Source organism: Magallana gigas, chromosome 1 (genome assembly GCF_963853765.1).
Source record: "Magallana gigas chromosome 1, xbMagGiga1.1, whole genome shotgun sequence".
Lineage (NCBI taxonomy): Eukaryota > Metazoa > Mollusca > Bivalvia > Ostreida > Ostreidae > Magallana > Magallana gigas.
The window spans coordinates 20,768,416-20,784,965 of NC_088853.1; the positions used below are offsets into that span (position 1 = coordinate 20,768,416).

Sequence of the window (16,550 nt, forward strand, 5' to 3'; positions counted from 1 at the left end):
TGATTAAGTACAGATGTGAGTAAATAAACTACTTAAAAGTAGAGAAAACAGAATGGGGTTTTTGGAAACCCTCTACACCCACTGGTGTCACGTGGTCTTTGTTTTTAAAACATAAGAAGATTTTTCAAAGAAGTGCATTTCATGGGTCTTGAGCATATAGTTATCGAGTCGAAACTAATTGAATGCAAGAGAACAATAGAATATAAAGTCTAATGCTGAGGCAGTTGTTGTAATAAATTCATGTCAACGATAAAACATTATAGTTGACAGTTTGACACATAAAGTCGTACATGTTTAAAATAAAATAAGGAAAGCTGTCAATGTAACAGCATAACCGGCTTAATTTTCTTTTGTATGAACAGTATATTCACAATCCATTTGTCAATCCTGAATCAATGAACACTACATATCCAGAAAAATGGGGTACTCTACATGCAAAATTTTTGGCAAAAAAAGACTAAATTCAACAGCTGGTATTTTTTTCATAAATTATCAGAAATCTAGATCCTAGCAACAAGCACGTCTCTGTTATATGTGCAATTGATCTGTAAAACAGCATTTTTCTATCTTGAAAACTGTAGGAGGAGTTATCCGTACAATAAGGGTAATACTTTCCTTTTGGCAGCCCGTCTGCTTGGCAGCAGTTTTTTATCATTTCAATAACCGGATTTTTTCCCTTTGGAAAAACCCGGTTAAAAAGACAAGAAGACTATATTGACGTTGGTCATTTATTCCATGTAAAGACATGTATGATATAATTTACATAACGGGGCCACAGGTGACCCAAAAAAACTACAATGTACATAAATGGCAAAACACTAATACTTCGAAAAAACTTCCGGTTCATTGCAATGTGGGAAGTCAATGCATGACGGGAAAATAGAACATGACTATTTCGATGTCAAGTTGGCATTTTAATGCCCTTTTTTCGTGTTTCTACCAGTTAGAGAGTAAACAGTTCATACTACAATGAATCCCACATATCAATGCTAAGTCGCTAACATAAAGTACTGAATAAAAAGAACAGATTTGAGCAAAAATTAGACATTGCACGGCGCACTGTGGCTAAAATAGAGAAAAAATACCTTATTTTACTCCTTCCAAAAAACCAAAAATTAAAAAGAAACAAAATTGTTCCATGATTGACCAATTGCTGTGGATAGGAATCCTAAAGAGTTTTCTAATGAAAAACGGTCAGTATTTAATCTGACATTTTAGAGTCCATAAGACAAGAAATATAACTCGCACAAAAGATAAGTAGCCCTCTACCACGTGACAAAAAACAACCAATCAATGATCAATACTGACCACAATGACAGAATACTACAACAGATTTTTTTAAAAAGAGTAAACAAGTACGAAAAACAAAGCTAGTGAAAAAACAGTTTGCATAATTTATATATATTTTAAAATACATAAACAGACTTATCTATGAGACGCATTTCTCTTACGAAAAGGACGTGTAGAAAAAGGTGATTTAAAACCAAGCTATTTTTACTTTCGGAAATCTTTCACTCGATTTCCAAATGTAAACAATAACAAAGTGTCACTTGATTGACAAATTGCATGAGTGATCTGTAAGCAGTCCCTAGTTAATATACTATATCCTCTGAGCGTTTTATTTTACAGAGATTGTCAACTAACAAGAAAGAACAAATAGAGAGCTACCCTGTTAACGATTAAAATCAACAATGTTAAACCTAATTTTCCATAGTACCGCTACACACGACCAAAATTTATTAACAAAGAACTTTCAAAATGCAATTGTATCTTTAGAAGAGGCCTAGACGGCCATGCCCAAGTTTAAACTATATCAATTTCCTTCAGAAGATGAGCTTTGTAAAACGTTTAGGAAACATTTCTAAAAGTAAAATACTAGTAATTGGATATTCATCGACCCAAAAATAATTTATAGCTTTAAAATCATAGATAAATTTTTAGCTAGATCTGATGGGTAATCTGTTGACTATTGAGCCTTCCTACGGGAAAGTACGAATTTCTATCTCTAAAGGTTCGATGAAAACTGAAAAACCATTAACCATTGCAGCAGAAGGTTGAGTATCGATTTACAGACAAAAGCAATCACTACTAGTAGATATTTGATCTCTGAAGCTAAGTTTGATCCTCCTATGTTTTGTTTTGTTATTTTTCGTGATGATATTTCATACCCTGTGTCATCGTAATTTTGTTCTATACGCTACATTATGATTATGCTACAAGTATTTCTAGCCCTGTTTGTAAAGTTTAATTCGATTGGTCAACCAAACGCGTCGCATTTCACACGAATCATTTGATTGACCGCTCAACTCGTATGTTCAATTTGATTGGTCAATCACAATATCCTCAATGATTATTCACTGGATTTCGTAGTAACACAATAATATGAGACAGACAATCAAGATGTAAGCAAATATATAAAATCAATAATAAGCATAAGTTTGTAACAAGTGATCTTATTGGTCTATACATCCATTGATACACACATGTAGTACAGTAAATACACTTTCACGCCACATTCACCAGCAAACCTACAGCACTAATACCAAATCAACAATAGTTATATAAACAGTTGCATATTTGTTGACATTTTGCGAACGATGAATATCATTTTGATAAAAACCTATCCTACTTGAGACTATTTTACAATAAATAAATAAAAACATAAATAATTGATCAATTTCTACTCTCCAGATTTAAATTCAATAACGTGTACTAAATGATATTCGTGTTCTGTGAATGCAAAACTTTTCGGATGACGCAAGAATCGCATAACGTCAGTATAAAAGTGACCAATCATCTGGAAGGGATTTTTCAGTGTCATGGAGTATGTAGGAACATTTTCATAGAGGAAAAAATGGAATGTTTTATTATCTGTACAACATCGTTGGAGAGTGAAACCTTTGAATGAGGTGAATTAGAAAGAAAATGAACCATTCAAAATAAGAAGGAAAAAAAGACATTTCTAGTGCAAAAGTGCTTATCGAATTTTTGTTGCATATTAGCCTAAGGTGTGACAAGTGAATCTAATGACCGACTCTTTAACTCATCTAAAAACACAACCTTGTTTTATCATCTAACAAGTGCGATGGTGCATTTTAGCAGTGTTTTTATATTGCTTTAAAAAAAGGGTAACGGTGCCTTCGCATTACTTTTCAGAGTAGACAAAATCACTACTGGTTTACATGTGTATTACCCCTGAACAAGTTTACCGAAGCCTTCTTTATACGATTTTAAAAACTCCAAATAAACAAAACATTACAAAGAGATCTGCCGTTTTGAACACTTCATTAAATCCCATAAAAAAGTGCAGAAAATTTCGAACTGGAGTGATTAAAAAATAACACTATTACGTTTTAGCAAAGAATCATTATCATTCCTATTTCTTTTTAAAATTGAAGTAAGTAAAATGAAAAAAAAAAACTGTGAATCTCAAAAACTGAAAATTCTACATGTCCTGTTTGTTTAATATCTGTGAGTTTGTGCTTCTATAAATCCATCTTGTCATCCGATATGTTAGAACAGTGGACGGATAACCTTGGGAAATCTATTCCGATATAGCGCACTATCGATATAGCGCCGTATCGATATTTCGCTTCATGCTTCCTGTTGCCGAAAGCTGTCTGCTTACACACCCTAATACCAGTTTACTTCCCCATCACAGTAAATAATTATTTAATTTTTTTTAATTTTTTTTTTTCAAAACTGACCTTTTTGATAAATATTTAAATGCTAATGTTCATGCATCTCTTGTTCTTCCTTTAAAATTAGTGTTTCCTACAAAATTGCAAGGCTATTATAATTAAATACAAACGTTAATGTAAATTTCGCTCAAGACATACATTATTTTTGAAGAGTTGTAAAACCAGTTGCTTCTTTCAAAAAATTTAAACAGCAAAATACAAAAGAAACAAATTGCTTATTCAGGATAGCAAATCTAGGAATCGTACATTCATGATTTGTCAACAAACGTCTCGAATGATCTTGGACAAAAAATAAATAAATCTTAAAAGTCCCTGGGAAACATTTATCATACCTATCAAATAACACACGCTTTTCATCACAGCAAAAATGAAGAACAAAAAAAATCGTATATACCAATCACAATGATTTTGTAGGCATCAAAAGTCGATGACGTCACAATGGAGTGCACTATTTCATTTTCTTTGCAAAATAATTGATATTCATATTAGATTCTCAACAATTATTCGAACGTGATAAAAATTCACACAGTTCTGAGATCTTCTAGGTCTCTTTGCTTGAACTCTAAAGACCTTCTTATTTGCATATCACTTTGTGACGACAATGTCAGGTGACTTCATCAACCAATCAAAATCTTTCATATACATGTAATGTATGCATGACTTATATAATATCAAATACACGATAAACATTAAGTAACATGGATTATCTACAATGAGAATCAATCAACATATTGTATACAGATATATATGTATAATATCTTATAGAATAACAATGTCTTTACCACAAAAACCAAAAAGTCCTCCTTATTCAAATATATAATATATCATATAAATAAATTTAAAAGTAACACTCGCTAGCGATATGAGACCATAAGTATTATTAATAGCAATCACTCAAAAGGATGAAACAAAAAAGCTTCACTGATGATTATTTTTATCCAATCACAGCGAGTCTCCTCGACAGATGCAGACAACAGGAAGGGGGAAAAGCCGTTCCTATGGAAACACAACCTTTTGAATATTTATGAGAAAATCGTTGTGGTGCTTACTGGGGATAGACCAGAGGTTTCTTCCTTCTTTCCCTGCAAAATAAAAATAATTCAAAAGATTATTTTCAATTAAATACGTATAAATCATAAATGACTTTTGGGAAACCGTTATAAATAATGTAAAATAGTTCTAAGTTGTAAAAGTCAACAACAAAACTTTTAATATGTGGGTTTTTCTTAAATTTTTATTTAACTTTTATTTTAACTATTTGTAAATAATAAGTAAAAGTGCTTCAAATAAATGATTTATCGCCTAGGATAACAATGTTCAATATTTGTAGAGCATATTCTTTCATTTAATCATATATTTTCTTTTAAATATCGCATCAAAGAAGGAAAATCACCTATAAAGAAATCATGGGGGAATATCACTCAATATTTTAACATTTCTGATGATCCAGTGCTTGCAGTGAAGTGAGTATATAAGCTTAGATAAGAAACTGAACATCTACATGCGTCCTTAACTGTCAAAGGTCAGGGAGCAGGTTTTATATTCAAACAATGAAAATTTCGCACTTAAAATTATATTTTTTAAAAGGTAAAAAGGTGGCAGTTTTTAAAAATTCTGAAAAGCAACTTTTATTCGTGTGCGAGAAATTTGTACGGGGTTTGTAAAAGCCTCATTGTCGTGATTATTTCTCGCAGCTAACCAGTATTTGCCATATAGTTGTAACAAAAAAACAGGTGTGGATAAGGCTTGGTCGCGAAAATTAATCACCCCGAAGCAGTTTATCTCAGGTAAATCTTGAAATAAAGTTGTCGTGAATAATAGCATAGTATTTTCCAAATGTACCTTTTGAAAAGCAAAACTACTAAAAATAATAGAGAAACTCAAAGATAAAACGTAGCTACATAAACGTTTCTTTTTCTTACAAATGAACTTAGAAAAAATTATATTTCTTTGTCCTTTTGTTGATTCAGGAAATCATTTTCAGATACTCTATTGTTAAATTCAATCTCCAATTAATTGTTCGAGTCAAGAACACAAAAATATACCACGAAAATGTTTGATGATGGCTTTCAAGGCCCTATGTTAGGTCAACAAAAATGCCCTGTATTTGAGCCTTATGCCCGTCTGATTATTACTCACCGTAAAGTCATGCAGATTATATCACTCCTACAAATCACCACACATGAGAAGGAAGTTTCCATTGTTTAATGTTTACTACTTTTTAAAAATCCCATTAACTACCCCCCCCCCCCCCGTCTAAAAAATATATTTCAAATGCATATGTTATGTCCGATTCCGTTTGTTTCCTTTTTTCCTTTTTTCAATTTCAAAAACTTGGAATGAGTAGCAAACGAATCTAAATGTGAATCTCACAGGCAGGTTAAAAGTATTTTTTTAAGAAGGATTATTTCTTGTATTGTTATAATAACGTTATAATATCATAGTACAAAAAGTCATCCTACTATAAAAAGATAGTTTTAACCTCGGTGGTAAAACTCCAACTGCATAACAAACACGAGTTCCTTCCCTTGCCTGGTTGATGGTGCAACAAGCGGTGAAAATATGCTATGGCTGAATACAGGAAAAATACGTAATGAACCTTACTTGCATAAAGTTGGTTGGTTGTAGCGGGTAACATTAAATTCCACTCACCACCTCTCCCATCTTATTTTTAGCATACTCGATGCGGATTCCGCCTCGATCTGAGGAAAGAAGGACGAAGCCCTGAAGTCGCCCCATGGCCTCCGACGCTTGTCTCACATCCTGTCAATCAATCCCATCATGCAACGTTAGAGGGTGTTTTTTTTTCAGACAACGCCATAATAATTTTCCTTCTCACGATATTATTTAATATGCAAATTGAAGATCTTACATGGTGTTTTGTTTCACAGAAAAGCATTTTAAAACCTATATATTTAACGAATAACAAAAATTTAATTTGAATGTTCTTTTAAAAATTAAATTAAATTTTGTAAACCCTCCAAATGATTTTTGAAGACGCATATAAATAGTTGCCGCTCAACAAATTTCGTAAGATTGCGATAAGAAACAAATATATTGGGCTTTTTTTTGGGGGGGGGGGGGTCTTATTTAAAAAAAAACAGTTTGTCCTTCCCTAGATGGGTGTGTCCCATATCTCTATATAGTGTCAAATCGACGTGAAGCCCTCACCTGAAACTCTACAAATGCTACGGGTGATCCTCCTTTGTTATGCATTCTTAGCCGGCTGAAACCCTGGAAACTAAAAACAGAAAGCAGACATGTTGTTTAAAAAAATTGCTGATAAGTTGAACATTCATTGACAAGTGCTTTTAACACTCAAAAGTTGAAGCAATGTTCAAATTTACTCTTTTGTCATTGAATCACAGAAAACTATATTTGCAGAAAATTGACACCGGAAGTAAATGTTGTATGATATGTCATATAGAAAGTCTTCCTTCAAGTAGTACGAGTTTTAGAGAAATGAATAAGCATATTTTCATTGCTAACATTGTTCTGATTTTTTTAATGTATGTCAAATTTGACACAGAAAAAATTAATACGCCAAAAGTAGTTCAGAAGATATAGGTGAATGGATCGCCAACCCTGGGACAGTGTCATAAGATAGAACTGCAAGGGGGCGTGTCGTGATCACAACGAGGCTGCATGCAAACTAGAAAATGGCGGCGATCGAAAAAAGCAAATTTAAACTGGGGTTTAATGTAACAGTTTGTGTTTTTCTTTGGTTTTTGTGTTGACACGGTTGTGAGATATCCTACATTGTAAGTGTTGAAATACATGTTTACATTCATACACAACGATAACTGACCAAAATACTTATTTTAACAATTTAAATGCTGTACAACTGTTGACTGATAAGTGCAAGTGTATTTTGAAAATAAAAAAGATAACTCAAGCTTTTTGTACAGATATTTTCAGTGGACAGCGTGAAAGTTCAAAATCTAATAAAACATTTTACTTTATAGTAAACTTTCGTGTTTCACCCCTTCCTTAAAGGAGTTGTTCTCTCCTCACTATCTATACGTGGCTTGACATCTACTGACACATAGTCTATGTCGTGTGGTATATAGAGTTGTGTTGCTCAATTCTGCATTGGCTTTGTGATAAAAGCGAAGAACACTATATGACAATAGTATTCCGTACAATTGCAAACTACCCCTTGCTGTATTTGCTAAACCTTTTAGGGTGTGATCATATTAGTGCCTAAACAGCTTGACCAAGGAAACAAAAATAGATTATATATTGCATGTGACACCAACACTTGATGGATATAATAAAGTAGTGACCAAAAATTGGTATAGTACGTTGCAAAGCTCTATATATTGTATGAATATATATGTAAACAAGAGGAGAACAGACAAGTTGGTTAAAAAACTGAACATGTTAAAAAAGTATATCATGAAAATAACCTCATTCCATTCACGATGCATGGGGAATAACTCATTGTGGTCTAAGTAGAACAAGGGAGGTAATTTGTGATTCTTTAAGAGGGGAGTAAACAAAATGGTATTAACCTTGCAACTCTGTTCTGAAATATGGACTTCAGTTGATATTATCATCAAGGATAACAAAGGAAAAGCACCAAGGCTCTCTGTTGTTTTGTTTTCCATCTTGATAACACAACTGAAAGGTTTGTCTCTTGGTGAATTCTCAATATCAAATACCCAAGAGACATTTCAATCTAATACAGCAGCATCCATCTTTCACGAGGTCAGTTCTTCAAGAGACGATTGGCTTTCATGTTTAGTGTTAACCCCTTTGAGTCATCGTATGTGCATATGTTCTGCATCTATATTTGACCTCGGTAAAGAGTTCTGCTGCTTCAGAATGTCAAGGTCATTTGCAAGTTCCGGTGAGCTGATCTCAATGTATTAATTTAAAGAAAGAGACAAATTCCAAATATAAAATTTTACAGGAATAAATATTATATAATAGATTAACCATATCATGTACCATTAAGTGAACAAATATTTTAATACTTATTTCTTCCACAACAAAAAATTCTTTATCGCCATTCTGAAAATTGAGATTAGCAAGAGGATTCTTTGCAGATTTTGCAAAAAAAAAGGTAAATCAGCCAGAAATCAATAATAATATTATTATTATATAATAGCCTTGGTGGTCTTTGACAGATAAAAGAGTGAATGGTCTCTGTATTCCTTCCAAGCGCTGAGTGCGTCAAATATAGCTACGGTGTAATCAGTGTCTACCAAACTCTTGTTGTGAACTATAAATGATGGTAAAGATGTCAAACGTTCGTGTGATCTATAAAATGGAGATTAAACTGGTCCGCTTACCTTCATGACTTAACGTTATATCTACAATAACATTTTAACGTTTCACTTTCACTGACATGATACATATCAATGACATCAAATTCAGAGAAAATACTGAATATTTTTTTTTATCAAGTAACCATGGTAATAGAACGGGGAAGGTGTTCTATAGAGGAAATACATGTAGTCCAAGACAGGGTAACATTTTATTATTAAGAGGACAAGACCATAAGTAGATTTATGTTTCCGTGTTTCGTTTTAAACGAACACAGGACTAGAATGTTACAGTAAAATTATAATCATACAAAATCCTTTATCAATCCATGCAATCGAAAACGGATCATCCAAACATTTTGCAGATGCAATCACGTTCTATCGTCTTGCGGTGCATTATGGAAAATTTGTTTTAATTCTGAAAAGGTGACCGACAGATTTTAAAATATTAAGACTTAGTTTCCATTCAATCACTTTTTGTTTATATGTTTTCCATACACATAACTCCCTTTTTTATAAATACGTGTATTATGAGTCTTCACCTACCTTCTCCGAAAAAGTCAAGTAAAGCATCACAAATGGTTCAATCTGCTCTCTGTTGTTAACCAAAGACCACAGACATAGTCTCTGCCGATACAGAATTATTCTTGCCCAAAAATATCATGATTCAATCACGATCCCCTCTGCTGTGAACAGGAGAGCAATTACACCCACCTGTTGAACAATCCCTCTTGCTCCAGTTAACAACCACCTGTTGAACAAGCCCTCTTGTTCCCGTTCTTCGAGAAGTGTGTAATAACAAGAGACAGATCACACACTTACCTGTTGAACAAGTCTTTAAGCTCCTGCTCGGAGGAGAACTGTCCCAAATTGGCCACAAACAGGGTGGAGCAGGGCGAGTTACTGGTGTGGGCCGCCATGGACACCCCCGGGCTCTGGGAGGACGTCTGCTGGACCTGTAGCGTGCCGGCGCCCGCCGTGCTGACGCTAGTGCTCAGGGGGCTCGTAAGAATGGGCGTGGCCGCTATAGGGGGGTGTGGCAAGGCGGCCGACACAGCCTGGGGGGAGGCTACCATGGTAGGGTGGTGAATCTGTGGAAAGGACAAACCCATGACGTCACAAAGCCGTGACGTCACTGTCACGGGTCTCCCCCAGCATACGGGTGTGGTCTTCGCATTTTTTTTCTATTTCCCAGACACTGACTAGCCGCAGGCTACTCTTCCTAAACCCCCAACCCTGCCTTTGTAATTAATAACATTAACAAATGGATTTAAGGTAGTGCCTCGCAAATGGAACGACATGCGGTTTATATACACATCCTTTAATAGACAGAGTCGACAATTTAAGACGTTAGGTCACCTGATACTATTAAATTATACATATGATCACTCTTGTTGGATACAACCACCAATGAAAACTATCAGTCCATAACCTGGTCTGATTTTTTGTGAAGAGGAAGAAGAGCTTTCTTGCACACCCATCATTCATTGCTTGTTTGTAACATTCCCTGCATGCATTTCATCGCCACCTACCTGCTACTTTCGACTTTAATACTGCTTGAACCTGCTGGGTTTACTTAAATTATGCTTGATTTCTACTTGACTTCTACTTAAACATGTTCAAATGACATAAATCTAAATTTCTACTTGAATTCTGCATGAACCTTCTCGATCATCTAAAAATAATGCTTATATTTTTACTTGAATTTTGCTTAAATCTACTTGGTCAGCTTACTCTTGGCTAATTTCTTATTTTCTTATGTTGGTATTCTGTTTACAAAATTACAGAATACATAGAGTCAAGTGCAAAGTTTGTTAGTAGCAACGTTTGCTTTCTACAACTTGTATATTAAGTCCTTTCCTGAATAGTTAACATTTGAATGTTCAAAGTGTCCTTTTGTGCATGGGATTCTTTGGAAAAAACACTTATACACTGTACAAAGAAAAAAAGGGGTTCACATAAATTTTGCTGTAGTGACTACTCAAAAATACAAGGGATACTTTGGTTTCGTTTTTCTTTTTCTATATTAAAATCAATTGCATTGAAAGAAGATAGAAAAAGTGCCACACAGATAAAAAGCACATCTAAACATATGTCACAACTGGTAAATCTACTACCACTCAGAAGGGTTGAAATGTATTGGACAATAATCTACTAAGATGAGAATAGACCGCATTTTTTGAAATTTGAAAACCCACAATTTGGAGATACTATTTTTCTTTATGATTTCATTGAGAATTTTCATATAAAAATTCACTTTGAAAAGACAACCAAAATGAGCAGAGCATTAAAAAAAATGCATGATGAATTTTTTTCCATTTTTATTTAGATTGAAGTTTTTTGCTCCCCACCCATTGCCAAAAAGTTAATAAGTGAAATATGCATCAAAAAGAAAACTGAAATCTTGTAAAAAAAAAAAAAAAAAGTCCAAAAAAATTATAAAAAAATAAATAAATAAATGAAGCGGCAGAGCTATACGTTTTGTTTTAGTGATTGTTAGCAATGAATGAGAGTGGTGCCAAAAGCCCTCCTTGCATGCGACCCCGGCTAGGTGTGTGTCTGAGGTTTGCTGGGAAAGACGCCGTACTTTGTGCTCTATACAGAGAAAATTCGGGTGCTGAAAAAGACATAGGCAGTTTTCTATCAGTGCAGAATCTCTACATCACAGCTTTATAATGGGGTTTAGGTTTTGTTTCTATATTGTTGCTTTCTGTGCTCAGTATCGACGCTGTCAAATCAAAAAATTATCAGCAATGCTGATTTAATTGTGGCGTTTGTTATCATGATCTTTTACATATCTAACATAGTCAGGCATTAATCAAACAGCATGGTTAAATTTGAGTAAAAGATCATGCAACTTTGCCTATGTCCATCAAAATATTTTGCTTAAACATTACATTTTGCCCACAGATTTCAATTTTGCTCTAAAATAAAAAGTGTAGGGGTATGAAATTTAAGCTTCTTAATGCATGGTATGATAAGAACATTCTCCCATTATTTGACAAGAAACTGGAATTGGAATTCATCCTCAACCATGATTAAGAACAATGGTTTGTTTGTTTTTTATTTTCTCATATACTGGTGTACATTGCAGAAGACTGTGATGCCGAGAACTTCATGAAAATAAAATATAACATGTCATGCATATAACGAAGCTTCTACATAAACACGTGAGGATGACCGATATTACTAATTAAAATTAATGGCTTTTATATTAGTGAACCCTCTGAAAGGAACACTGTCCTTCACTCAATTATCTCCCTTTGACAATGTGGTTCAACAAGAAAATTGGTTGGACACAGTTTGAAAACAGGGCATTTTCAAAGCATAAATATGGTTGTAGTTTTACTTGTCATTTTTTTTCTTTTCAGGTAGGTGCATGTACTGCAATGGTTAGGTTGTAGAAGAAAAAAAGCTTAGACCAAAAACACATGCGTTATTTGATCATGCCATATTCTGAAATCACACATTTGACAAGTCTGTTCCGTAAGACATTTCAGTGAGAGCAAGAACCATGAGTGTGCCAGCTATAAGGGTTTTTTGGATTAATGTGCGGGTTTCAGAGAAATAATTACCAAGCCAACAAATTTGCTTTTCCTATTAATTCAGAAAACCCACCCCCATACAAACCCAATCAAGCTTATAAAACTGATCGAGTTTAACTTAAGTTTTACTTATGTTTTCTCTTGAAAACCAATAAAATGCTTTTATTACCTGAAGATGAGGAATCCATTCCTATAACAATATAGATTAAAAGTTTTCTGTTAAATAATGTCTCATGTGAATTTTGTAAAACAAAATAAGTATTTTGTCCTTTAAGTCTCAAGATTCAAGTTACAGTCTTAAGAATTTTTAAGTTACAGTATGCAGGAGAGAAGGTGTGCTGTAACTATAAGAGTGTAACTAGTTGTGCATTCAGTTGCTGCCGTGCTGTAACAGTTTGGAATCCATGTCTGGTTTCTAATCTTACATGAACCATTTAGGTAATTTTCAAATTTTGCAAGCTTTTGTCTCAAAGTTAAAACATTCATTAGCATTGTATGTGACGTGATGACCTTATTAATGTAGAAACTCTGAAAATGGGTAATTACTACATGTATTTTTGCTTTCTATTTTTTGTCTCCCAAGACCCTTGTGCAAAACAAATGTGCACATGATTTTATTACAGCCCTAACAAGCAGATGCAGTATGGCAAAGATATGGAGGTTATTGCATGATATGTATATTGAAGAGGGGCAGTATTTTTTTTTTTTTGGCTAATAGGTACTCTTTTTGAAGGAAGAAGGAAGAGCATATTTGTTGCCTTGGTAACTGGTTGATTGCGTGCCTGGTAAGTGTAAGAAAATAATGGTATTTTTTCTCATACCTGAGGAAGGGTGTGAAATGTCCATTCCTAGAATTTTACAAAGAGGACAAAGGTCAAAAACAAGGTCAAAAGGTTAAAACATAACTGAATAAGATTACCTAGTACATAGCAAGACACAAAGACTCTAGCTTTTTGTTGTAGAAGATAGGGGTGTTCTGTTTTCATATATTTTTCATTTTCTTTTCCAATTTTTTTTTTCAGTACTGCCATACAGTCTTATTTCTTTTCTCTTTTTTTTTTGGTATATAAATTAACTATAGAGGAAAATAGAAAACCCACACACATTAAGATCAAGAAATCAATTTGGAGGGGAGGTAACAAATATCATTAGTGGATGAACTTGTTAATATAACTACACTGATATGCAACAGGGAGAGTCTCTAAGTCTGCATCTCTTATATGTAATCAATTCAACAAACACTTTATTTACCCAACAGCCAAAATTAATAAATTTTTAGATCAAAATTTTGCTTTTTATTTTTTCAATCATATTCCAAGGTCTTTAAATTTTAAATATTAGTTGGAGATAGCTGTTGAGTAAATATCACATTTTATCCAAATTTCATAAAATATTCAACATTTAAGAGGGCCTTTCAATTTACAGCTATCACTTTATACAGATGCCCTCTTCTTATACCAATTACAACACCGTGCAAAACAACATTCAACAGGAAACAACAGGAAGACAGATTTTTCTCCCACAATTCCTCTAGTCAAAGATACCTAGAAAAGGGGTGGTTTCAAAACCATATGGAATTTGGACTATTTTTTTACTCAATTGCACAACAGAAAGATACCACATCATAATTTACAACATAAACCCCCCCCCCATACCATTTTTATGTGCAATGGCTACATCTATATATCAGGAGAGGGTAGGGGAGTTGCATTTATTATTTTTTAAAGAAGAAAATCAATAATCATTTTGAGTTTATGTATGCTGATTAGGGACTTTTTGTCACATTAATGAAAATTCATATGCAAATTATTGACAGATACCCCTTTCTCCCATGGCATGTAGTTAAATCTTCCTAGTCACTTAATCTCTATCCTTCTGTGTGCTTGTTGTTTTATCTCTTGTCACACTGAACATAATGTTTAATATATTGTTTTGGTATTTTAGGATGTTAACTAGCTTATCTAGGGATAATAATATAATGAATATTACAACATAATGCACCCATGTGGTTATATCTATGTTATTTTATTGTTGTGTTTGTTTTATTTTGTGGAGTTTTTTTTTCTCATCGATGTTTAACAGACATGGTCCAATTATGTGAAGGTGTACAAAAAGTAAATGCCTAGTATTTCCCATACTATAAAATGAAAATAAGGTAGTTGCTGTTTCAATAGTACTTTTTAAAAATACTGACTAAAATATAGATAAAATTTGTTGCAAGATTCGTTGTCATTTTTGTAAATTATATATTAGCTAGTGCTCTCTACTGTATATGCATTGGTAATGCATTTACATATAATTAGTCAGTGAAATAAATCTTTAAACTCAATTTTATGCCTATTTACTACCCTACTCTGTTCAATAACAAACAAACACACATTCTAAGAATAGTAGTGAAAATTTTAGTGAAAGTGTGAACTTTTTTACCCAAGTGAAACCATCAAACCCCCAAAAACACAGTGGTTGCTATGCAACACTCCCATGTGATGAACAAGTTACCATGGTGACAGTGTTGCTATGCAACAATCCCATGTGAAATAACAAGTTGCCATGGTGATTGTGGTTGATATGCAACACTTCCACACAAGTTACCACAGTGACTGCTGTTGTGTTCCTTTTAACAAGTGTTTTGCACATGTGCGGTAATAGGTATAATAAAATGACGACTAACCCGTACCGGGACTTGAGCCAGAGCTGGGTGCTGTATGAGAGCGTGGTGGTGGAGGGCGGCTGTTGGTGCGGCTAATTCTGGGTATGCCGCAAGGGGATGTGGTGCCCATGTCTCTGTGGCTCCTGGGAAAAAGGCTGCACTAAGTTCCTCTGAAAGGCAAAGGGAGATAATCCACACGTGTGCATGAAAACAAAGCATTGTGTTTTTTTATGGTTGTTACTAAGCTGGCTAAATATTCATAAACCAAGAATCCACCATAATGTAATGTAATGCTTTGCAATGACCTGCTTCCCTTCATATTTTTTACATAAAAAGAGAAATTGTATTAATGTAATAAACATATTAAATTGCTCTGCAACAGACTTACATTAAATACAATTACTCTGATACAAGTGAAAGCTTAAATTTGTGTGCTGTCTCTTTTGCTCTTGATTTCATTATTAGTCTGATTCACACTATACTCCAACCACTAGAAAAACAAATTCCAAAGAAAAAAGACACCTCCATAACCAAAATATTGTTTAGTGCCCTGAAGATTGCTGGTGCTCAAAATTAATCTCCCTTGGCATTTCTGACATCTAAATACAAGATACTTCTTTAACTGAACTTTATGCTTTTAAATACTTCAATTATCTTTTAATCTGTATTCTGCACATTTTCTTTTATAGTTACAAAAGCATAATAATGTTTCAACACTAGCTAAATCTTAACAAATAGTGAAAATATTGGAGAAAAATTTGCCACTGATTCATTTGTGTAAATCTTAAATTATTGCAGGTCCCAATGTGGTGTGCTATTTTTTTCTTTTTATCTCTTGATGGAAAAGTCATATATTTCATGATACATCTCCTCAAAGTAAACATTGTTTCTCTTTTTGGTGTGATATAAGGATTATTTGGAATGGTGATACTGAATGTGTTGTAATTAAATTGGCACTGTGATATCTGATATGTGATCAATGATTGGTTGAATATCTCATCTGTGATATCTGTGATTGGTTGATTTTAATGTATGTGAAATCAGATGTGATTGGTTGTTGGTTTTTCTGATCAGTGATTGGTTGGTTTAAAGGATGTGATGTAAACCTTTGTCCTGTGATTGGCTGATTTCAGAATGTGACATGGAACCTGCAATGTGATTGGCTACTTACGCCCTGTGATTGGGTGGATAAGTGTTGGGTGGGTGGCAGCCGGTTGTGGACTTTGCTGTTTAGGTTTGGTGACTTTTGTATTGCTTTTTGCAAACTCCAACCTTAATGTCTGTGGCAAGTCAGGGTCAAATCTTACTCCCTGTAAAATATCACACAAAAATCTAATTCAAAAATACATTTTCTACAATGCAAACTCATTGTATTCAATGCTTA

The 16,550-nt window shown here is 33.8% G+C and overlaps 1 protein-coding gene across 23 annotated transcripts in view; it reads right to left on the reverse strand.

Annotated features, from left to right (window-relative positions):
• Positions 1–714: 714 nt before the first annotated feature.
• LOC105326681 (U1 small nuclear ribonucleoprotein A) overlaps positions 715–16,550 on the reverse strand; it is a 73,415-nt gene continuing 57,579 nt past the window's right edge. For 13 of the 23 annotated variants that reach the window (XM_066088017.1, XM_011426828.4, XM_011426827.4 and 10 more), the window contains 8 exons: positions 16,338–16,476; positions 15,188–15,336; positions 13,338–13,364; positions 12,686–12,706; positions 9,794–10,062; positions 6,873–6,942; positions 6,354–6,464; positions 715–4,783 (listed from right to left, as the gene is read on the reverse strand). In XM_066088017.1, the coding sequence (XP_065944089.1) occupies positions 4,724–4,783; positions 6,354–6,464; positions 6,873–6,942; positions 9,794–10,062; positions 12,686–12,706; positions 13,338–13,364; positions 15,188–15,336; positions 16,338–16,476 (846 nt within the window). In that variant the 3' untranslated portion in view covers positions 715–4,723. Of the gene's footprint in view, positions 4,784–6,305; positions 6,465–6,872; positions 6,943–8,998; positions 9,020–9,793; positions 10,063–12,685; positions 12,707–13,337; positions 13,365–15,187; positions 15,337–16,337; positions 16,477–16,550 lie in introns of those variants that run through there. The other 10 variants (XM_066088028.1, XM_011426832.4, XM_066088020.1 and 7 more) reach the window with 9 other exon arrangements.